The sequence below is a fragment of the Helianthus annuus genome, chromosome 9 (assembly GCF_002127325.2).
Source record: "Helianthus annuus cultivar XRQ/B chromosome 9, HanXRQr2.0-SUNRISE, whole genome shotgun sequence".
In the NCBI taxonomy this organism is placed as follows: Eukaryota; Viridiplantae; Streptophyta; class Magnoliopsida; order Asterales; family Asteraceae; genus Helianthus; species Helianthus annuus.
Genome location: NC_035441.2, coordinates 184,499,976 through 184,524,352, shown reverse-complemented (window position 1 = coordinate 184,524,352; position 24,377 = coordinate 184,499,976). Strand labels below are relative to the sequence as shown.

Genomic DNA, 24,377 nt, shown 5'->3' with positions numbered 1-24,377 from the left:
AGGGTGTCGGTTTACTATAGGGTTGTTATATCCTCCCCACCTTGTTTTAGAGCTCGTCCTCGAGATCTACTGGAACAAGTGTGGAAATTTCCTTTGCATTTCTGATTCAAGTTCCCATGTATACTCTGGTCCTCTTTTGGAGTCCCATTTTACTTTGACCAGAACTAATCTCTTATGCTTGAGGTTCTTAACTTTCCTGTCTTCAATCTGTTGAGGCCTCTCTACAAACTTAAGCTCTTCATTTACCTCTATATCTTTTAGAGGTACTACCAGTAATTCATCAGCTAAGCATTTCTTTAGATTAGATATATGAAATACATCATGTATCCCTGCCATTTCCTCTGGCAGTTGTAGCTGATAGGCTACAGGCACTATTCTTCTAAGAATTTCAAAAGGTCCAACATACCTGGGGCTGAGCTTTCCACTTTTTATGAATCGTACCACTCCTTTCCAAGGAGAGACTTTCAATAATACCTTGTCACCTACCTGAAATTCTAACGGCTTGCGTCTGTTATCAACGTAGCTCTTTTATTGATCACGTGCTGCTTTCAGTCGTTCCTTGACTTGAATAATTTTGTCGGTTGTTTCCTGTACTATCTCAGGTCCAGATAGTTGCTTTTCTCCAATCTCTGCCCAACAGACTGGTGTTCGGCACTTTTGTCCATAAAGTGCTTCGAATGGTGCAACATTGATACTTGTGTGATAACTGTTATTACAAGAAAATTCCATTAAAGGTAAGTGTTTTTCCCAATTACCTCCGAAATCAATTACACAAGCTCTAAACATGTCCTCCATTGTCTGAATTGTCCTTTCGCTTTGTCCGTCTGTTTGAGGATGATAAGCTGTGCTTAGATTCAACTTGGTTCTCATAGCTTTTTGAAAACTTGCCCAAAAATGAGAGGTAAAACGGCTATCCCTATCAGAAACAATTGATAAAGGAATTCCATGTAATGAAACTATTTCATTTACATATAACTTGGCTAATTGTTCCATACTGAAAGTTTCCTTCATTTGGTAGAAAATGAGCTGACTTAGTTAACCTGTCTACAATCACCCAAATTGTATCATTACCTTTCCTTGTTTTGGGTAATTTGGTAACAAAATCCATTGTTATCAATTCCCATTTCCATACGAGTATTTCTAACTGCTGTAATAAACCTGAGGGTTTCTGATGTTCAGCTTTGACTTGTGAACAGGTTAAACACTTAGAAACATAAGCTGCTATATCCTCTTTCATTCCTATCCACCAAAAATTCTTTCTTAAATCCTGATACATCTTATCACTTCCAGGATGCATCGTATACTTAGACTTGTGGGCTTCTTGTAATATACGATGACGCAGTTTTCCTATTTTAGGTATCTGTATTCTTTTCTTATGGAATCTTCAAATCCCATCTGTTCCATGTTCTAATTCCTTTATCATTCCTTTTAATTTTTCAGTATCATCCTTGATTACTGATTCTTGTGCTTTTCTTATATGTTCATTTAAATCTACTTGTAGATTTAATTTAAGAGAACGTACCCTTTTTGGCTTTTCATGATACTTTCGACTTAAAGCATCAACCATTACGTTTGCTTTTCCTGCATGATATTGGATATTACAATCATAATCGCTAAGAATTTCCATCCAGCGTCTTTGTCTCATATTCAACTCCTTTTGTCTGAAGACATACCTTAAACTCTTATAAGCAGTGAAAATGGTAAACTTACTACCATAAAGGTAATGTCTCCAAATCTTAAGGGCAAAAATTATGGCTCCTAATTCTAGATCATGGGTTGAATAATTCTCTTCATGATTCTTAAGTTGCCTAGATGCCTAAGCTATAACTTTTTGGTGTTGCATCAACACACATCCATAACCTAACTTAGAAGCGTCACAATAGACTACAAAGTCTTCAGTTCCTTCTAGTAACGCTAGTATGGGTGCATGGGTTAATTTTTGCTTAAGAATTCTAAAGGCTTCTTCCTGTTTCGGTCCTCATTCAAACTTAACAGATTTATAGGTTAGCTTAGTTAAGGGAATGACTATTCTAGAAAAATCTCGAATAAATCTCCTATAATAACCGGCTAATCCTAAGAAACTTCTAGCCTCGGTTGGTGACTCAGGGGTTTTCCATTGGGTAATCGCCTCAATTTTTGTGGGATCCACATGAATTCCTTCATGATCGACTAAATGTCCAAGAAACTGTACCTGCTCTAACCAAAACTCGCACTTTGAAAATTTAGCATAAAGCTTTTCCTTCCTTAATAAACTTAAAAGTGCGTGCAAATGTTTTGCATGATCCTCTTTACTTTTAGAATAGATAAGAATATTATCTATAAAGACAATTATGAATTTATCCAAATATGGTTTACATATTCGGCTCATCATGTCCATAAATGCAGCTGGGGCATTGGTTAAACCAAATGGCATGACAGTAAATTCATAATGGTCGTACGTTGTTCTGAATGCGGTTTTAGGAATATCCTCTTCCTGTACCTTCAATTGATGATATCCTGATCTTAAATCGATTTTAGAGAAAAATCGAGCTCCTTGCAACTGATCGAACAGATCATCGATTCTTGGTAACGGATACCGGTTCTTAATCGTGACCTTGTTCAATTCACGGTAGTCAATGCACATACGCATCGATCCGTCTTTCTTTTTAACGAATAGAATCAGTGCTTCTCATGGTGATGAACTTGGCTATATGAATCCTTTTTCCAGCAATTCGTTTAATTGTTTCTTCAGTTCCTGCATTTCTGCAGGTGCCAAACGGTAAGGTGCTTTGGCAATCGGTGCTGTTCCTGGCAGTAGGTGAATCCTGAATTCGACTTCTCTGTCTGGCGGTAGTCCTGGCAATTCTTCTGGAAACACATCTGAAAACTGGGATACTACTAGAATATCCTTTAATTCTTTCCCTTTAGTGTTAGTGATTATGGAAATCAAATACACTAAAGATCCTTTTCTTATATAACTTGCTGTTTTCATCACAGAGATGAATTTTGTGGATCTAGATGGTTTATCTCCTTTAATTGTGATCTTTTCACCTCTTGGTGAATTTACTTGAATTGACTTTTGATCACATAAAATACTGGCTTTATTGGCTATTAACCAATCCATTCCTAATACAACATCAAATCCTGCCAGATTCATTGGGTAAAAGTTTGCAACAAATTTTTGATTTAAAAATTCTATTCTTGCTCCGTGCAAGATTTCAGAAATTCTAATGGTTTCTCCATTTGCTGTCTCCACTAGACATTCTTGTGGAAGTTTAGTTAATGGTTGATTTAGAAGTTTGCAAAATGAAGTATTAATAAAACTTTGGTTCGCACCAGAGTCAAATAATACTTTAGCAAAAACATCATTAACTAAAAACGTATCGGCTATCACGTCCGGGATCATTTTGGCTTCATCTGCTGTCAGAACAAATGCTCTAGCATTTTTAGTGTTCTTGTTGTTTGTGGCTGGGGCTAATTTCGGCCAGTTTGGCTTGATGTGGCCTTGCTCTCCACAGTTGTAGCATATCCTGTTGTTGGCTTTCTTCCTGCAGTCTTCTTGCTTGTGTCCCGATATTTTACAGAAATTGCAATATATGGAGCATCTTCCAGAATGCTTCCTTTTGCAATACTTGCAATAAGGTGCAGATGTAGAACCTACATTTTTCCCACGGTTGGAATTTCCAGAACGGAATTTCTAGGTAAGCTTTTGAGCTAGGTTCTTCCTTTGGACTTCTTCTCGCGTACGCACTAACTCATATGTCAAGGTATTTGCTAGTTCTACAGCTTCTTCTATGGTTTGAGGTCTGACTACATGCCTAATCTCCCCGATTAATCCCCAGATGTAACGGGAGATTAATACTGGTTCAGGTGATGCAAGGGTTGGCACTATTCTAGCATATTCAAAGAATAATGTAGTGTATCCCTTACTATCCACCCCTGTCATCCTAAGGTTCAAAAACTTATTTGCTATCTGTTCCTTTTCATTGGGAGGGCAAAATTTCCTTTCTACCATATTTTTAAATTCCTCCCATTCCATATTATAAACCCTATCACTTCCCCTGGACTGAAGGATAGTGTTCCACCATTCTAAGCTGAGTTCTTAAACAGATTGGAAGCAAACATTATCTTATCCTCTTCCGCACATTTGCTCATTTTTAAAACAACTTCAGTCTTTTTGTAACAACTCTCATTAAAATCCGTAATTAGAATAATAATTACTCAATAAGGAAACCCTAATTGAGACACCCAAGTAATTCTGCACTAACCCTAAAATTTTCAAAACAGTCGGAATCAGGATCAGGGCCCCTAAAACTCAGGGGGGGGGGTTAAACCCTAATCGATATTATCCTCTGAAAACGTTGTCAAAAATTCGAAATATCACGAAACCAACTCAGCAAGCCTAACTGGGACACAAGGCTACCCTAGGGTAGATTGCTACCCCAGGCGAGTCGCGACAGGACCAGAGACATCTCCCGCGACACGCGGGAGGTACCAAATTCGGGTATATATAGGGGGGTCTGGGATTGAATCAGATTGCTTACTTCGACGTTAAAATTCTAAATGTTCACTGAGATATAGTCGAAATACTATAAATACACACACTGATCACGAAGTGCTGCCACAGTTCAGGGTAATAACTCGATCGCTATTACGATTCATTTTCCGACTGATCAATATATCCAATGGATGTTTAAGTGCCGCCCACATAGGGTTATACTTTGTCGTTCGTCGTTAAATCGATGAATGTTTAAGTATCGCACTTTGTCGTTCGTTGTGAGAATTTGATCTCGTGAGTTATCGTAAATGCTGTATTGATTACTAACCCGGTTTTGTGTGCATTGCTATTTAAATTAGGTTAACAAGGCTAAAACCATATTCTGTCCGTGTTAAATCTGCAATGTGAGTCATTCTCTTTTATTCAAAATGTTTTATGAAATCTTAAATATTTTCAGAGTTATAATTACAGTGATTAAGTTTATGTAATCACCAAATTACAGCCAGTATGTGGGGTATTGTGCACATTACTACTGTTTTAATCACATTAGGTGGGCGAACCTAAAATTAAGTGATATACGTCATTCATTGGGGCAGCCAATGGTGATATGACCACAGTCACAGATCCGGTCGAGTGACAAATACTGTGGGTAGTTGGTAGATATCAGAAACATATGTAAAAACTTTTAATACTGTAAATTATAATAAATGAGTCATTTTAGTAAACTGAATGATTCACTCAGTATTTCCCCACTGACAAAACCTTTTTCAAACATGTTTCAGGTGATCTATTGTAATTCAGAAAAAGTGCTGGGGAGCATTTCAAGCTTAAGAAAGTGGCTCATTATAAAATAGAGAAATATGTTTTCTAAAAATAAAGATTTATCAGTAAAATTATGTTATTGTAAATTACCGGGATTTTATTCCGAATTGTGAAATAAAATAACCGGGAAAAGTTTTTTTTTAGCTTTACAACGATCCTGATGATAAACTTCCGCTGTTAAACTCAAATAAATAAATATCACGGGATTTCTGTCCCGCGGCTCCTGAAACGGGTCAAACCGGGTCGGGGGTCGTGACAGAAATGAGGTGGTATCAGAGCCACTGAGTTAAGCTAATTTAGTATTTAAAGATACTTAATTTTCCTGATTACTAGTATGTGATTATGTGTTATATTAAACTGATTATTTGTTAGTTACAGTATGGGTAAGCAAAAGCTGCAAGATATCTATCTTAAATTAGATAGGTCAGTCTATGAAGAGGGAGGTTCATCCCAAACCAAATCTTCAAAACTCCCTACAATTCCTGAAGAAGGAATATTTGTGCGAAAAGCACAATATGAGAAACCGCTTTCTCCTAGAAAAAGGAGTATGATTATTAAGAAAAGTAAAGAGCAAATCCGAGAAAAGAGGATTAAAAGGGAAACCCAGGAATTAATCAATAAATCACCTTGGGAAGACAAGCTAGATAAGAAATGGGCAAATTTATATATGTTAGCCACAGTAGCAGAACATGCAGATCTTTAAATACCCTAAAAGTCTAGTAATTCCCAGTAAATAAATAAGTAAATCAGAGTGTGTTCTTTCCTGTTATTATGTACAAATAGTGTGCAATAAAACTTCAATGTTTATTTGTTAAACTTTGTTCCAAAGTTTTAACTTAGTATTTTGTGCATTTTGCATATATGTTACACAACATGAATGAGATATCTGAAGCCTTTCAGAACCTCAATCTATACCCGGTGAATATAGAAGTTTCCCAAGATTTTACTGGATACTTTGCTGATGTGGAACAACCTGTAGAATTCAATGCTCCACCTTTGACAAAGCCAAAACGAAAGAAAAGAAAGAATTATGTGTGGGGAAGTCGTATACGTAGGAAAAAGCCAGTTTCAAAACTTCCTAAAATAAACAACCCTTTAGAAAAAGGAAAAGGAATTGTAATCAAAGAAAGTTCCAAACAGCAAGAGATGGAAACTGAAGTTAAGAAAGATTCTAGGCAAATGGAAATACAGTTTCAGGAATATTCTAAAGAAATAGAAATGGAAGTAGGACAAGGTTCTAGACCAACTCAGAGAGAAATTGGAGAGAGCTCCAACCGAAACCAGGGAACAACTTTTCAAGAGGAAATAGATTTTCTATTGGAAAGCTGTGAGACTATTCAACCTGTCAATACGAATGTTTTTACCTATCCTATTGAAAATCCACTCCCTATGAATTTTGAACTAGCAATCCCAGAACCAATAGTCCACTCCCAACCTGTAGGAATGGACGAATGGTGGACGAATGATTGGCAATTTCAAAATATCGTCAATGATCCTTATTCCTTCTTCCACAATTCGATCCAGAACCCCTACCTAATCCACCAATGAGTAACGAAAATATGGCTGAACTTCGCCATTACGGTGAAGAATTGATGGATGCAGGAAATAGAATCAGGGAGATAGGGGGACAAATTGCCTGGAAGTATGATGAAAGGGAACTTCGTTTTTAGGACGACATGTGACGAGAGATAGGAGGATGGTAAAACTATAGTTGTGTAATAGTAAAAGTAATAGTGAAATCAGTCTGTAACATAACTCCGAATAAAACTTTGTAACATATTGGTGTATATTGATGCATACTATAACCAATATAAAATGAAATCGAGAAATCGATAGTTTTGACTATACGTATATTGTAAATTGTCTGATTGTTTGTGTATAATTGCTATTTATCAGATACTAATAAAAAATTATGTATATTATCAGATGGCAAATATTGGTAATGAACCGGTAAATGAGGTTAATCAGTCGGAGCAACATCCAGGGGATCAATATATGACTAGACAAGACAAGGGATAGCCAATGCTATTCCAGCATTCGTTGCTGCTGTAAAAAGTCCAATCGAACCGCAACATATCATTCCAAGTAAACGTACTGCTGAAGATAACTTCAGTAATAGTATAAACGGGGGTAATAATCATGGTAATCATGATAATGAATCCCAGCACACGCCGCTCCATAAGAAACTGAAAGCTGCAACACCTGGTTGCACTTTCAAAGAATTTCTTGCTTGTAAACCCACTGAATTTGCAGGCAATGAAGGGGCAACTGCATCACTGCGTTGGTTAGAGAAAACCGAAGCAGTAATTGCAATAAGTAAGTGTGCCAAAGATGATCAGGTCATGTAGGCATCAAATCTATTTAAAGAAGGAGCACTCGAATGGTGGAACACTGTGTTACAAGCTAAAGGAAGAAATATGGCTTATGCTATGACTTGGGAAGAATTTAAGAATCTTGTAGAAAGAAAATTCTGTCCTGAGTATGAAAAGGAACAAATGGCAAATAAGTTCCTAACTCATCGGATGATAGGTGTGGATTGTCGTGGTTATACTTCGACATTCTTTGAATATGCTAGAGTGGTACCAACACTGGCTTCGCCAGAACCGGTACTCATTTCTCGCTATATTTGGGGATTAATTAGCGAAATTCGCAATATCGTTAAGGCTGCGAGATCTCGCACTATTAACGATGCAGTAGAATTAGCTAACACCCTAACTGATGAATTGATACGCACAAGAGATGAAGACAAGAAGAAGGAACTAGCTCAGAAAATTACCCAAGGATTTAGGGTGGGTAATAGTAGTAATTTCAAGAAAAGAGGAGCAGGGCAATCTTCAACTTTGCCATTCTGCAAAATTTGCAAAAAGAAACATTTTGGGAAATGTAATAAAATTTGCAATTTTTGCAAAACGATAGGACATCGTGAAGAAAACTGCAGAAAGAAATCCATAATTTACTACAATTGTGGAGAAGCCGGACATTTCAAAACAGAATGTCCTAAGTTAGTCAAACCAGTAGACAACAAAACCAAGGCGACCGAAGGAGCTACTAAGAAGAATGCCAGAGCATTCCAGCTAACCACTCAAGAAGCAGAGCTCATCTCGAATGTGATAGCCGGTACGTTTTTAGTTCACGACGTTTATGCAAAAGTATTGTTTGACTCTGGTGCAAACCAAAGTTTTATAAATACTTCATTCTGCCAAGCTCTTAAGTTACCGTTAACTACCATTAGGCAAATTTTTACAGTCGAAACCGCAGATGGGAATTCAGTAAAAATCAATCAGGTTTTACAAAAAGTAGGAATAGAACTTGCAGGTCATAAATTTGTTGCAAACCTATTACCTATGAAATTAGCTGAATTTGATGTTGTGTTAGGAATGGATTGGTTAATAGCCAACCATGCTCAAATCATTTGTGATAAAAACTCTATAGAAATTCAAGCACCTACTCGAGAAGTAATCATGATTACAGGAGATAAACCTCGAAAGCCACTGAAATTCATATCAGTAATGAAAGTTGCTAATTATGAACGAAAACAAGGAATAGTATATATGATTTCAGTAATCATTAGTACTAAAGGTAAAGAACTTAAGGAAATTCTTGTAGTCTCAGAATACCCAGATATATTCCCAGAAGATTTACCTGGGTTACCACTAGATAGGGAGGTAGAATTTAGGATTCATCTAATTCCAGGAACTACACCGATAGCCAAAGCACCCTATCGATTAGCTCCTACCGAAATGCTAGAATTGAAAAAGCAATTAGATGAATTACTAAGCAAAGGATTTATACAACCTAGTTCATCCCCTTGGGGTGCACTAGTGTTGTTTGTAAAAAAGAAAGATGGATCAATGAGAATGTGTATCGATTATAGAGAGCTAAATAAGGTTACAATTAAGAATCCATACCCATTACCTAGGATTGATGATCTTTTTGATTAATTACAAGGCGCTAGGTACTTTTCTAAGATAGACTTGCGCTCCGGATATCATCAATTAAAGGTTCAAGAAGAAGACATACCTAAAACTGCTTTTAGAACTAGGTATGGACACTATGAGTTTACAGTCATGCCCTTCGGATTAACTAATGCACCTGCAGCATTCATGGACATGATGAACAGGATCTGTAAACCATATTTGGATAAATTTGTAATTGTTTTCATAGACGATATACTTATTTATTCAAAAAGTCAGGACGAACATTGTCAGCACTTGCATGCACTCTTAACCTTGTTAAGAAAAGAAAAGTTGTATGCCAAATTTTCGAAGTGTGAATTTTGGCTACAAGAAGTGCAATTCTTAGGACACATGGTGAATCATGAAGGTATTCACGTAGATCCTGCTAAGATAGAAGCAATTACCAATTGGAAGGTTCCACAAACCGCAATGGAAATTAGAAGTTTTATAGGTTTAGCCGGATATTATAGACGGTTTATTAAGGATTTTTCCAAGATAGCTGTACCATTAACTAAGCTAACCTGTAAAACCATTAAGTTTGAATGGGGACCTAAACAAGAAGAAGCCTTTAGAATCTTGAAGCAGAAATTAACCAATGCTCCAATCTTAGCCTTACCAGAAGGAACAGAAGATTTTGAAGTATATTGTGATGCTTCAAAATTAGGATACGGATGTGTGTTAATGCAACGCAAGAAGGTAATTGCGTATGCTTCCAGACAATTGAAGAAGCACGAGGAAAACTATACGACTCATGACTTAGAATTAGGAGCTATAGTTTTTGCCCTGAAGATATGGAGACATTATCTGTATGGAAGTAAGTTTACTGTTTATACAGATCATAAAAGTTTAAGGTATATATTTGGGCAAAAAGAGTTAAATATGAGGCAAAGAAGATGGATGGAAATCCTGAGTGATTACGACTGTGATATTCAATATCACGAAGGAAAGGCAAACGTAGTCGCAGATGCCTTAAGTCGTAAGTATCATGAGAAGCAAAGGCGAGTCCGTGCTCTTAGAATAAATCTACAAGTAGATTTAATGGAACAATTAAAGGAAATTCAGGAAACGGCAATCAAGGACGATGCCGAAGGAATGAAAGGTTACCTAAAAGAATTGGAACAAGGAAATGATGGAATTTGGAAATTCCACAAAAGCAGAATTTGGGTACCTAAACAGGGAAATTTAAGATCAAAGATTTTAGAGGAAGCTCATAAATCTAGGTATACTATACACCCAGGAAAGAATAAGATGTACCAAGATTTAAGAAAGAATTTCTGGTGGATAGGAATGAAAAAGGATATAGCCGAATACGTATCTAAGTGTCTAACCTGTTCACAAGTTAAGGCCGAACATCAGAAACCTTCAGGTTTACTACAACAATTAGAAATGCCTGTATGGAAATGGGAACTCATAACAATGGACTTTGTTACTAAGTTACCCAAAACCAGAAAAGGTAACGATGCGATTTGGGTAATTGTGGATCGATTAACCAAATCTGCTCATTTTCTACCTATGAAAGAAACTTTTAGCATGGAAAGGTTAGCCAAACTGTATGTGGATGAAATAGTATCCTTACATGGAGTCCCACTCTCCATTATATCGGATAGAGATAGTCGTTTCACTTCCCGTTTCTGGACAAGCTTCCAAGAAGCAATGGGAACCTGACTCAATCTAAGCACTGCATATCATCCACAAACAGACGGGCAAAGTGAAAGAACGATCCAAACTCTAGAAGACATGCTCCGAGCATGTGTAATTGACTTTGGTGGTAATTGGGATAACCATTTACCATTAATCGAATTCTCCTATAATAATAGTTATCATTCAAGCATCGAAGTCGCTCCATTCGAAGCACTGTATGGACGCAAGTGCAGAACTCCCGTATGTTGGGCAGAAATAGGAGAAAGTCAATTATCAGGTCCAGAGATTGTGCAAGAAACCACAGACAAGATAACCCAAATCAAGGAAAGATTGAAGACAGCTAGAGATCGTCAGAAGAGCTATGCAGACAATCGTCGCAAGCCACTAGAATTCCAAATAGGAGACAAAGTACTATTGAAAGTCTCTCCTTGGAAAGGAGTAGTACGATTCGGTAAGAAAGGAAAACTAAGTCCAAGATATGTTGGACCATTTCCAGTGATCCAACGGATAGGACCAGTAGCTTATCGTTTACAACTACCAGAAGAATTAGCTGGAGTACATGATGTATTTCATGTATCCAATCTCAAGAAATGTTTATCAGACGAATCACTGGTAGTACCTCTTCGAGATATAGAGGTAAACGAAAAACTAAAATTTGTTGAGAAACCTCTTCAAATTGAGGATCGAAAGATCAAGTTTCTCAAACACAAACGACTAGTTTTAGTCAAAGTCAGATGGAATTCAAAGAGAGGAGCTGAATATACTTGGGAGCTAGAATCAGAAATGAAGCGGAAATACCCTCATCTATTTCAGTAAATCTCGAGGACGAGATTTTTCTTAAGGTGGGGAGGATGTAACAACTCTCATTAAAATCCGTAATTAGAATAATAATTACTCAATAAGGAAACCCTAATTGAGACACCCAAGTAATTCTGCACTAACCCTAAAATTTTCAAAACAATCGGAATCAGGATCAGGGCCCCTAAAACTCAGGGGGGGGGGGTTAAACCCTAATCGATATTATCCTCTGAAAACGTTGTCAAAAATTCGAAATATCACGAAACCAACTCAGCAAGCCTAACTGGGACACAAGGCTACCCTAGGGTAGATTGCTATCCAGGCGAGTCGCGACAGGACCAGAGACATCTCCCGCGACACGCAGGAGGTACCAAATTCGGGTATATATAGGGGGGTCTGGGATTGAATCAGATTGCTTACTTCGACGTTAAAAGTCTAAATGTTCACTGAGATATAGTCGAAATACTATAAATACACACACTGATCACGAAGTGCTGCCACAATTCAGGGTAATAACTCGATCGCTATTACGATTCATTTTCCGACTGATCAATATATCCAATGGATGTTTAAGTGCCGCCCACATAGGGTTATACTTTGTCGTTCGTCGTTAAATCGATGAATGTTTAAGTATCGCACTTTGTCGTTCGTTGTGAGAATTTGATCTCGTGAGTTATCGTAAATGCTGTATTGATTACTAACCCGGTTTTGTGTGCATTGCTATTTAAATTAGGTTAACAAGGCTAAAACCATATTCTGTCCGTGTTAAATCTGCAATGTGAGTCATTCTCTTTTATTCAAAATGTTTTATGAAATCTTAAATATTTTCAGAGTTATAATTACAGTGATTAAGTTTATGTAATCACCAAATTACAGCCAGTATGTGGGGTATTGTGCACATTACTACTGTTTTAATCACATTAGGTGGGCGAACCTAAAATTAAGTGATATACGTCATTCATTGGGGCAGCCAATGGTGATATGACCACAGTCACAGATCCGGTCGAGTGACAAATACTGTGGGTAGTTGGTAGATATCAGAAACATATGTAAAAACTCTTAATACTGTAAATTATAATAAATGAGTCATTTTAGTAAACTGAATGATTCACTCAGTATTTCCCCGCTGACAAAACCTTTTTCAAACATGTTTCAGGTGATCTATTGTAATTCAGAAAAAGTGCTGGGGAGCATTTCAAGCTTAAGAAAGTGGCTCATTATAAAATAGAGAAATATATTTTCTAAAAATAAAGATTTATCAGTAAAATTATGTTATTGTAAATTACCGGGATTTTATTCCGAATTGTGAAATAAAATAATCGGGAAAAGTTTTTTTTAGCTTTACAACGATCCTGCTGATAAACTTCCGCTGTTAAACTCAAATAAATAAATATCACGGGATTTCTGTCCCATGGCTCCTGGAACGGGTCAAACCGGGTCGGGGGTCGTGACACTTTTCTATCTAGCGTAGAGTTGCAATGGGTCATTCATTGCCCGAGAATTCTATTGGTTTGCAGGACCAGAATTCTTTGTAAGAACAACAATGAGATATGGTTCTTCTTCTTTTGGGAATGGGCGCTTGAAGTATGGGTCCATTGTTCACGCTGTGTTCCGGTTCAGTCGGTCGCTTACTGCTATGTTTACTTTTATTATCTGCTTCCCTAACTGTCTGGATAATAAATGGCATTGCATCTATGATTCATTGTGCCACTATGTGTTGGACGGCACTATTATCCACTTGGTTTCCATTGTTATTGGGGTTCAGATTCTCATTATTCGGGTTATTGTCGTTCTGGTTATTATTGTTCTGGTTTTCCGGATTCACTTCGTTGTCCATCTGAATTTTAAACATTTACCACATATTAATATCACAAAATAATATTTAATACAATTAATCACACAACACGCATGTTGATAAAAAAACGTCGAGCATTGCGACTTACTCTTTTTATATATATATGCATCTACTACAAACCAACACTAGAAATTAAAATTACAATACCAACTGAAATAAAATTACACTAATAGTAGTAGGCATCCGTAGTTTTTTTTACACACATATTATATATTATTATTATTATTATTATTATTATTATTATTATTATTATTATTATTATTATTATTATTATTATTATTATTATTATTATCATTATTTCTATCATCACATTCATGGATATGGATTCATCTAGAAATCCATATTGCGCTAGTCAGACTTCCAGACGAGTCGCTCTCCCACTTGTCGCATTCTCTCGCTACTCTCTAAAATTTTCTCACCAAATGTCCTGAGTTCTTGTATATTGTCTGCACTCATTGGGGGTGCAGGTTCTAGGACTGGTTTCGGAATCTGGGGTTCGGGTTCCTGGTATGGAGGTGTGGGTGCCTGGTATGGATAAGGATTCTCTAAAATCTCCCTAATGAACACATCGTTATCGTAATAAGGATCTAGAGGGTCCAAACCTAGGTAGGCTCCTAGATTCGGCATGGGCAGATCTTCATGTATGGGGTAACGCTGCACATGGTCCCTATTGTCGTCCCACCACGGGTCGTAATTCGGGTCTAAGGGATTGGGTGCTTGTACCCTAGGTATCTCCTCCGGGTTAAAATCATGCATTTCAACTTGATTTTCAGGGTTTTCTATTTCCATAGGCTGGTTGGGAATTGGTGGTTGTGGTTGGGGTGCTAACAATTGCTCCAGGTTAGGGTCGGCTGCAGTGGTTGCTAGGATATGGAAATTGGCTAAACTCCTATTTAACATATCCTGGGCATGGGCATCGGTTTCTCTTTTAGCTGCTGCTAGGACTCTCTGTTCTTGCAACTTTTTCATTCGCTTTCTACGCTCATGTGCTCCCCTACTGAACCATCCTCTCTTTTTCTGAGGGAATGGCTCTTCAGACTGAGCATTAAACACGAATATTCCTTCTTCAGTATCAGCAGAATACCCAGAGAGGGCAGGCTGTGAAGTGGCACCTTCGCTTCTAGGCGAACTAGACAACTGACGATACGCGTCGGATGGTCCTTGGTCGCTCATACTGTAAACTAACAAATTGTCAAATAACACATATCAATAAAATACAATTAGGCACGTATTTCTGTAATTTATTTCCTAACATATTGAATAATATTTTGGTGTCAGCAGAACACTTCTGTGGCTGAATCAGTGGCTTAGCTCTGATACCACCTTCTGTCACAACCCCCGCCCCTTATCTGTCCCGGGAACGGGCGGCTGCGAACTCAGTGTCGGTGGTATCGGTGTTTATCAATTTGGCAGGGGAAATTACATCAGGACCGTAGTTAGGAAATTATTTTATCAGAGTAAAACACCATATTTTATGTAAATAAACATATTGGGATAAAACCCAAGTTTTCGTTACAAACTAATTTATAGGGATAAATCTCATTTTATTGAAATTAAACGCCTTCTTTATTTAGGTAACTTTTATAGCCATTTTTCCAAGCCTTCAGTGCTGTCCAGCTGGCTTCTAATTGGCTTTCACATTCTGTTACCTGAAACGCGTTTAAAAATATTTTATCAGTGGGAAATACTGGTGAGTGAATCCCAGTTTAATCAAGAAAAGTTTTATTAATTTAAACAGTAGTGAGAGCGATTACAATGTTTACATCTACCCAATTACTCATTCAGTATTGTCAATCCTGACTGGTGGGTCATATTACACATTGGCTAACTCTTCGTCCAATGGTAACGTGTTCCACATTTTGTATACAAAACCCCAACATACCGGCAGTAATTGTAGAATTACAAAGACTCAGTCACTGCTAAATTGCATTGTAAAATATTTAAGGTTTTGTAAAAACTGTTTACAAAAAGAAGATTACTCACATTGCTGTCTTAGGTTTTCTGTAAGGATTTCCTGAGAATTATCTAAATTTTACACAAATGCACACGTGTTACTATAATAACCCATTTTAACATTAGTAATACCCTCCCCGAGACTGCATTCCAATGACTACGTCGGGCAGAACCACAACAACCGTTACAGAACCCTAGATCAATCGGGCAGAGTATCTAATACGTATCCAGGGGTTATGATACTTACAATGGAGCAGAACCTCGTTATTTAGGGGGGTATTATACCCGAGTATAGTGCCTACTATGTGAAAATTAGGGGGGTTATGATACGTATCTGATGCCCTCAATTTATAGGGCTGTAATCGGACTTCCTCGCGGCTTGCGTAAGCTTCAGCTTATGTCACACCCCGATATTCCACGTTTCACCGGTGGGCCCGGTGGGGGATTAGCGTGACGTAGTTGGTAACATTATAGTCAAACAACACAATATTAAATATGCACAGCGGAAGCAAAAGATAGATGTATTTCAACCGAATATAATTGTAATATCAAGTATCACAAATAGTTGAAAATAATCCACAGGTGGATAAAAAATAAATAGGAAACATTGTTCAACAGTTTTGACATCCAAGCTTGCGAGGCTTATTGTGGACGCTAGGAGAAAGTCAGCCTAGTTCGCGTAGTACCTGCACCTAACCTTTTTGGGAAAATACGTCAGTTTACACTGGTAAATACATTCAACTGACTTATTTGAAAAGGTTTAATAAAAACTGATTTGAATGCACATGGCACAAACTCTTTATAACTTGGGATAATTATTTGAATATAATCTTGTAGAAGAATTACATGTTCCTTATGCGTTCAGTAGCCCGATACGTAGACCGAGTTAAAGATCAATAGACACACCACATTATTTATTTTTGGCACTGACGGGTGTACGCCTACACCCCGTGCTTAGGTCGTGGCCATTTCGTAAAATGATGCCAAGGATATCCGGGACATGGTCATTAACCCCCCAAAGGCTTTAAGCAAACAAAACATTTCAAAACGGAGCATATCAATGATTTAACCTCTAATCGATTAAAGATTCAATGTCCGACCAAGCGGTATTTTATATACCATACCCCAAGCCCGTATAGGGAAGATAAGTTAAAAGTATTTACCTTTGCAAAGTATTAATCACAATAAGCAAGTGCATGTAGCTTTTACCGGGTCTCCTATTCTGGAACGAAGGTTCATAATAACCTATTAGAATCCTAACGGGTCTTTAATTAAGTCTAAACTTAGACCGATTACTTTTTAAAGAAGGATACGGTTCGAACGCGTGATTAAGCGAAGACCGGAATAGAATGTGATTTCGACCCGACAAGTTCGAAGACTTGTATAATATGGGTAATCTAACCACATTCTGGAATTTGAGATAAAAACGACAAGGTTTGACCCGTTTCGGCTAATTTATGCAAACTAGTTACATAAACCGAACCGAACGCTTAATTAGCGTAACGGGTAACCGTAAGAGTCCTATACAGGTTTCCTAAGTCAATATGCTTTAAATATGTTGTGATATCAGTAGGATATCTCCCATTATGCCCAAAACGAGTTTAATCCCAATTTAAGTCCCGTAGGGGTATTTTGGTCATTTTTAAAAGATTATAAAAGAGATTATTTATAATTCTGATGTTCGGGTCTAAAGTAATCAGTAAAACCACTTACTTTAACAAGTTATATCAGTAGGTAATAAGCTTTACATGACAAAATGGTTTTAAACCCAAATTATGCGTTTAATTACACTTAAAAGGCTATTTTAAGCGATTTCCGGGTTATACAGGAAATCTGAGTTTTCTGATCAGGTTATATAGTTCAAAATACTTTATTTATTATATAAAATCAGTAGCAATTGGATTTATGTCAAAATATTATGTAGAACTCGTTTTATGCCCGAAAGGGTATAATCGGTATTTACCGAGTCAAGGCCATAACCTTAGGTTATGAGCAGGTTAAAAATAATTAAAATCTTTAAAAATCTCAAAATATTATATTACATCAGTGGGTAAAAGGTTTGGTGTCAAAAATTGGGTTTAGATAGGCTTTATGCTAATGACGCCGTTAAATTACTAAAAAGCGTTCTAATTACGTCACTGAGCATAACTCCTAACCTAGACCTCAAACTGATGTGAAAATTTAGGGACATGTTTATAATTCAGCAACAAAGGTTATTATCCCTTTACATATCCAAAATTCTCGTCTTATGGTCAAAAGGGCATATTGGTCAACATTAGTCAATTAACGGAAACGTGTAAACGAATGGGGCAACAACGAACCAATCACAGAGGGTTATAGCATCATGTAACTTGGTCCTAAGGAAGCTCTAAGGCATATCTAAATCATACCAAATCGGGTCAGAACTGAAGTCAAAGCAAAAGTCAAAGTTTTGCGACTTTCGGTTCCGAACCGGGTTATAACAGAAAATTGTCGGATCAAGCAAGCCTAGACCTGCTCTTATACTTATTAGCATGTTATATGAGTGATAAAATAGGTTGCAAGCCTTCTACATTGCTAATTACATGTTAATTCGAAAATTAAGCTTCTGTTGACTTTTTAATACAAACTTTGACCCGACATTTGATCTAGTTAGAATGGGAATCAGAGGGTGCCCTTTTAAGGGTTTAAAGCCCACATGATTACCAACTTATAACCACCTTTGATTCGACTAAACACTGAACCATTAGTGATTAATCGCTAAGTCAAACGTTAATTTCGACGGTTTGACTTCTAAGCTAATAACTAAGTAAAACTCAATTAAGGAAGGTCAAGGGTACTTACCAAGGTCTAATGTACTATTAGAGATGCTTGGGAACAGGTCTTATGCTCCAGGAAGCTCCACAAATGCAGATGGAAGGTGTGATCAAAATGTTGCAACATGAGAGCCTTTTATAGTGAATTTGGTTCATTATGATCATGACAAATCATGCTACAACTGATCATGGATCATCCACAAGTGTCCCTAGTGCCTAGGAACTGTTAGGGGTCGCCCATGAGGGTGAAAATATCTCTTTAAGTCGGTTAAAACGTTTATAACAGCCAACTGCCAACTTTCTGTCGCTGGGCACTCCTTACGGACCGTAAGGCAGGACCTTTACGGTCCGTAAGCCTTTACCAGAAGGCAAAAAAAAAATTACCCTTTCAAGCTTCGAACAGGCAACTTGTATAACATGTTTTTGAGCCAGGAATTGTCAGTATGAGGCCTTTAACCCATGCTTGATCAGTTGTGTCTACTCTATCAAATTGTATTATTGGCTTGAACTATATTGAAATTCATAAACGAAGGCTTCTCGTGCATTATTTCATAGGATCCCATTATTGTTAGAAATCACCGGATTTAAAGGTATACTAGATGTTTATTATTCATATTAGGGTCTTGGGATTCATAATGAAGTCGTTCAGAGGTATAAATTAACATGTCGACATGTTCAAAAATCCTGCCAATACATCTTTAACTAAATCCGGTTTATAATGCTTTTGTCTTACATGACATGTGTCGTTATATATTGAACACAAATTTTCGAGGTGTTACAGCTTAGGTCTACGTGGCCCGAAACATAGGGGCGTAGACCTTAGCCTTGACCGGTCACCACCCCTAGCCTTGACACGATCATGACACGTGTCGGCCCAGGGTTTTGCCGTATTGATGATCGCTCGCGGCCCGTGTAAGATCCCTAAGGGGTCTACGCGGCCCGCGACAGCCCCAAAAATTTGATTTTTAATTAATTTTAATAATATTAAAGGTATTCGGGGTCCGTTTTCGCGTATAGGGGGTATTTTAGGACATATTGAGATATTTTAAATATTTTTAGAATGTCGGAAAATATTTTGAGGGTGTTGGTTTACTATAGGGTTGTTATACACACACACGCGCACGCACACGCGCGTACACACACACATATAGGGTAGGGATCCTAAGAGAAGTCCACCCTATTTGAGAAACTTGAGAAGCATTCTGGGCCACACATTTTCCTTAAGCTTCTTGTAATATACACATATGTATAGTATAAAATTGACTATATACATATATGTATATTGTCAAATATTGAACTATACACATATGTATATAGTCAATTTTAAACTATACATATGTGTATATTACAAAAAGCTTAGGGAAAATGTGTAGTACAGAATGCTTCTCAAGTTTCTCAATTAGCCTAGTACTTCTCACGTGATCCTAACCCTATCTCTCTCTCTATATATATATATATACACATATATATAGGGTCAGGATTTAGAGAGAACGAGTGAAAGTGTGAGAACGATTACGGACCGTCAGATCAAAACAATCTACGGACTACATGACACGGTGACGTTTTCGTAAATAACATCACTTTTATTAGTGTGGCGCGCTTCCATAAGGGCAAAAATGTAAATGTTCACATACAAAACACATCAAAGTGTGACTGAAACATATATACTTCCCAAAGAAACCTCCCCAAAACCAACGTAAAACACAAAAACCCTAGAAAACGCGAAACAACAAAAACTATGGCATCGAAAGATCAAACTAGATCCAGAGGAAAAAAACATAGTAAGCTAACTTCGATTTACATTGTGCTAGTTTATGCTGCTTTTGGCGCTCTAATTTTAACAAAAATTTGTAGTTTCTACAAGTGTGGAAAGGGAAGGGTCATCGGCTCCAAAACGCCAAAAAACGAACGGGCAACGAAAGAAGACAACAAGAGGACATGGTACACAATGTTACTTTTCGTGATGTAAAACTACACATTGATACTTTGTTGCGAAAACGCCAAAATTTGTATCGTTTGTTTAACAATGTATGAGAAGGAAATTTTACATATCACTCATGTGTTACTAAACGCCACTAACATGTATCCTGTCATGCTTTGTTACTAAACGCCAAAAAATGTATGGTTTCTGTTATAAACGCCATTTAACTGTTATTGTCTTATTCAACATCTATTATCTCTTATTGATTTATAAAACGCCATAAATGTATCATAGTTATGTTAAATTATACTATTAAAACACCATAAAATAAAACGCCATGAAATCATTTTTTATAGGCGAAGAGAGGTTAAGATTGAGAATAAATGTCCACACTGGAAAGGCCCAAAACGCCAATAAGAGGAAGGCATTAAGTCAGAATGTTGAGGTTGAGGAAGAACCATATCATGAGTTCAGAGGGGCTAGGATCTTGTCAAGAGTAAAACCTACAAACTTGACTGCTTGGTTTATGAATCTAAACCAAAATCAAAGACAGGCAGTACACCAAATGGGGTTCGGTGCTACACTAAGGTTGAAAATAGACACCGTACCGACAATACTTGCATACTGGTTGGTTGAAAATTACAATGAAAAGACAAACACCCTAAACGTTGGCAACCATATCATACATATGAATGAAGAATTGATACACTCTTTAACGGGTATACCGAATGGAAGGGTGCCCGTGAACATGAAAAAAAGACCAACAACTAAAGACAAGGTGGTGGCTGAGTGGAAAGCACAGTTCCAAGGGTTAGGCTGGGTTAACAGACCAAGTGTGAAGATATACTTTGAAAGCGTTTTGCCTATGATACATGGCTTTGGGAGAGACTCCTACCTAAATTTCCTTGTAGCATTCTTCACTATAATGGGGCATGCAACTGACAATGCGGTCGTCAACAAACAATTCTTGCACAACGTTACACCAAACGTTCAAATAAACCAAATGAACTGGTGTAGTTATGTCATCCAATTCTTGCAACACGCCAAAACCGGTTAGGCTCCCAAAAAGCATTACACTGGGCCGCTGATCATACTTGCAACAAGAATAAAATTTCACTATTCATTTGTGTGTCATTAAAACGCCAAAAAATATCTGTCATTTGAAAAATCTATTTTGTTACAGCTTGCCTTGGTGAACGATGCTTGCAATAGGAAAAAAATGGGACCGAAAATAAGGATACCCAATTGAGTGGGTTACAACAGATACTCTTGACTTATTTGAGAGTGCAATGGCAAAATGCCTTGTTGGCAATGAAGTAAAAAGGAAAACAGTCTAAAAAGCTAAGGAAAGCAAACACAAAAAACAAGAAAAATGCAGGTTGTTGTTCATGATGAAGATGATGGTGATGAGGATGATGATGATGATGAGAATGAAGATGATGTTCACAAGGTCGATGAGCATGATGATAACAATGATGATGAGTTTGATGATGATGATGGTTTTGATCATGATGATCATTATAACTATGATGTGCAAAAAGCCATGCCCTTCAATGATGATGAAGCGGCTTCACTTCAAAGGATGGTGAATGAGGATAGAGAAAGCCGGGAAATGATGTTTGAAGTTTCTACATCAGGAAACCATGCTCTTGTCAGAGGAGTAACACAGTATGTGAAGGGGTAAGGTCCCAAAAACCTTGCTTCAAGTACTCGGGACCATACCACAACCTCGTCAAAAAACCTTCCTCAGACCTTGCACGGCTGCGCACTGGTCTTGCAAAGAGAACTTAGAAAAGAAAAACGATGTTCAACATCTGCACGCCAAAAGGAAACTAACAAATCCTTGCGCCAATCTCCAAAGCAGGTAGGATAATAATCCTAGCAAACACTTCCACATAAATAATATCCAGACTTGGATAAAAATAACTCCTCTGTTACCACGAAGTTAACATGAGGAAGAGTCACACAGGATTACAGCTGTATCCTTCTAGAAGACTCTATCATGCACCACTATTCGGTTATAACCGAATAGCCACGTGGCATCATCCCAGGCTCCCTCGAAGTCACGATGATGACACGAAATTGAATAAAGATCTACACTTGCCCACTTTCCACGTGGCAACACCCTAACTGCTGATCAAAATCACGATCCGTGTGCATACACAAATCGTTAGCGATTAACGGAAGAAAAAAATAACCGCTCACGGAAAAGGCACTTTCCGTCAACTTTTCATCAACAAATTTTCCCGCCCAAACTTCGGCTATAAATAGAAGGATAATTCAGGTATAATTCTCAAGTTACATTCACTTCACTTTCACTTCTTCTTCATCATACCCTGTACTTATTCTCACGCCGGAGGGTGGTCACGGAGAGAACCTCCATTCTCCCCGTGGTTAGTCTAATGGCTGTTGTTTTGCAGTGATTGTTAGAGGAAGAAGACCATTCACCCACGAATCGGACGAGAAGATTTAACCCTTTTTATACGGATTCAAACCCCCTGGTTCAGTTGATTCCGATCAATTAAACCAGTGTTTCTTCATTGGCGCCCACCGATTTCTCAGTTTTTATTTCATCTCTTCTCGTTTCGATTCAATTTTTCATCTCCGTTTTTCAAATGGAAGAAACCCCGACAACATTTTTGCTGATGAAGAAGAACAAAACAATGAACCTGAAGAGGTATGTTGTTCAAATAATAAATTTAAAAAAAAACCACAAAACACCATGATCAACAAAATCCTTTTTTTTAATATAACAGGAAATGGCTGATAAATTGGATGGAGCATACAAATAATTAGAAGACTGTTACAATAAAATGAGCACATTGTTAAAACAGTCAAAGTCTGAATACCCAAACAGTCTCCTGGTACACATTAAATACTCACAATGTACGACATTGTTGAAGAACATCTCAAAATTTGTTGATGAAAACACCAAAGAAATGTCAGCTGAAAGAGAAGAAGGTACACATGAAACTGAGGTTCAAAATGAGGTGGTACTAGGAGATGAAAATGAAGAAGAAGCGGAAAAGGAGATGGCCGAAACAGAAAACGCCATTGAAGTGCAAACAGCTAATGAAAACGCCAAGGAATTTGAAAATGAAGAAGAAGGATAAGAAAGAGGTGAAAATGAAGAAGAAAGGGAGAAGAAGATGACTCAAATTGAAAATGCCATTGAAGTGGAAACAATTGATGAAAACGCCATTGAAGCGGAAAGAGTTCATGAAAACCCCATTGAAGTTGAAAATGAAGGAAAAGGAGAAGGAGAAGGAAAAGGGGAAGGATAAGGAGAAGAGGAAGGGGAGTCGGAAGGGAATGGTGAAAGGGATGGAGATGGAGAAGGAGAAGGAGAAGGAGAAGAGGATACAAGAGTAGAACAAGAAAGGGATATGGCCAGAGAACAAAACGCCGGACCATCGACTGCTACAACAGCCCCCATATATGGTGATGAGGATACTATATCATCAGATAAAGATATAAACGAAAACGATATTGAAAGATGGAGTTGTGATTTCAATACACTTGAATATCACATTTCGAGATACAATGGGAAAAAATAATTAAAAGGAATATTGTTGAGATTTTAGAGCTGCCGGGACAAGATCTAAAACAAATGATTGATATAAAGGAAGGTCTTAATAATTCAAGAATGGTGGATGAAGTGATTAAAGCAATAAAAAAAACATCTGCAACCTGCTGAAGAGACCCCAAAAATGCCTATATTTGATAAGACACCAAACATCCCCACGACAGAAACACAATACAGTCAGGCATTCAACACCTGAAGTAGAAAAAATTGAATGGGAGATGGGGAACAATAGTGTTGACCAACAAGGTGCAGTGTTTGTTAAAACGCCATATGAGCAGCCACCATCTACATCTACATCTGGGAAAAACCTCTTGAAAAGTTTTGAAGAGGAAAAGACACCCAATAAACCCCAGGATGAAAACGCCATCAACACATCACCACCAAAGACGCCAAACAGGTCAGATGTGTAGGAGAAAGGTGATGAGGATAACACTCCAGACATCACAAAGCTGATGCAAGAAAATACAATTTTAAACCCTGAAGAGCTGCCTACTGATGAAAAAGATGATAAAGATGATGAAGAAGATAAAAATAAAAGATTGTGGCTAAAGAGGAGAAGAGAGATAAAAAATG

The 24,377-nt window shown here is 37.5% G+C and overlaps 1 protein-coding gene across 1 annotated transcript; it reads left to right on the top strand.

The window, feature by feature from the left end:
- The first annotated feature begins 21,590 nt into the window (after positions 1-21,590).
- LOC110876942 (nucleolin-like) lies at positions 21,591-23,331 on the top strand. The gene is made up of 3 exons (XM_022125099.1): positions 21,591-21,886; positions 22,841-22,895; positions 23,122-23,331. The coding sequence occupies exons 1-3, from the start codon at positions 21,591-21,593 to the stop codon at positions 23,329-23,331; spliced, it is 561 nt and encodes a 186-aa protein (XP_021980791.1).
- Positions 23,332-24,377: the final 1,046 nt, after the last annotated feature.

What these genes read in the sequence shown, in the direction of transcription:
- LOC110876942 (XM_022125099.1), top strand. Translation starts at nt 21,591, where the DNA reads ATGCAGGTTGTTGTTCATGATGAAGATGATGGTGATGAGGATGATGAT. An exon ending in CTTGTCAGAGGAGTAACACA is followed by an intron (nt 21,887 to 22,840) that starts GTATGTGAAGGG and finishes TTCAAATGGAAG; the next exon opens with AAACCCCGACAACATTTTTG. An exon ending in AAAACAATGAACCTGAAGAG is followed by an intron (nt 22,896 to 23,121) that starts GTATGTTGTTCA and finishes ACATTGTTGAAG; the next exon opens with AACATCTCAAAATTTGTTGA.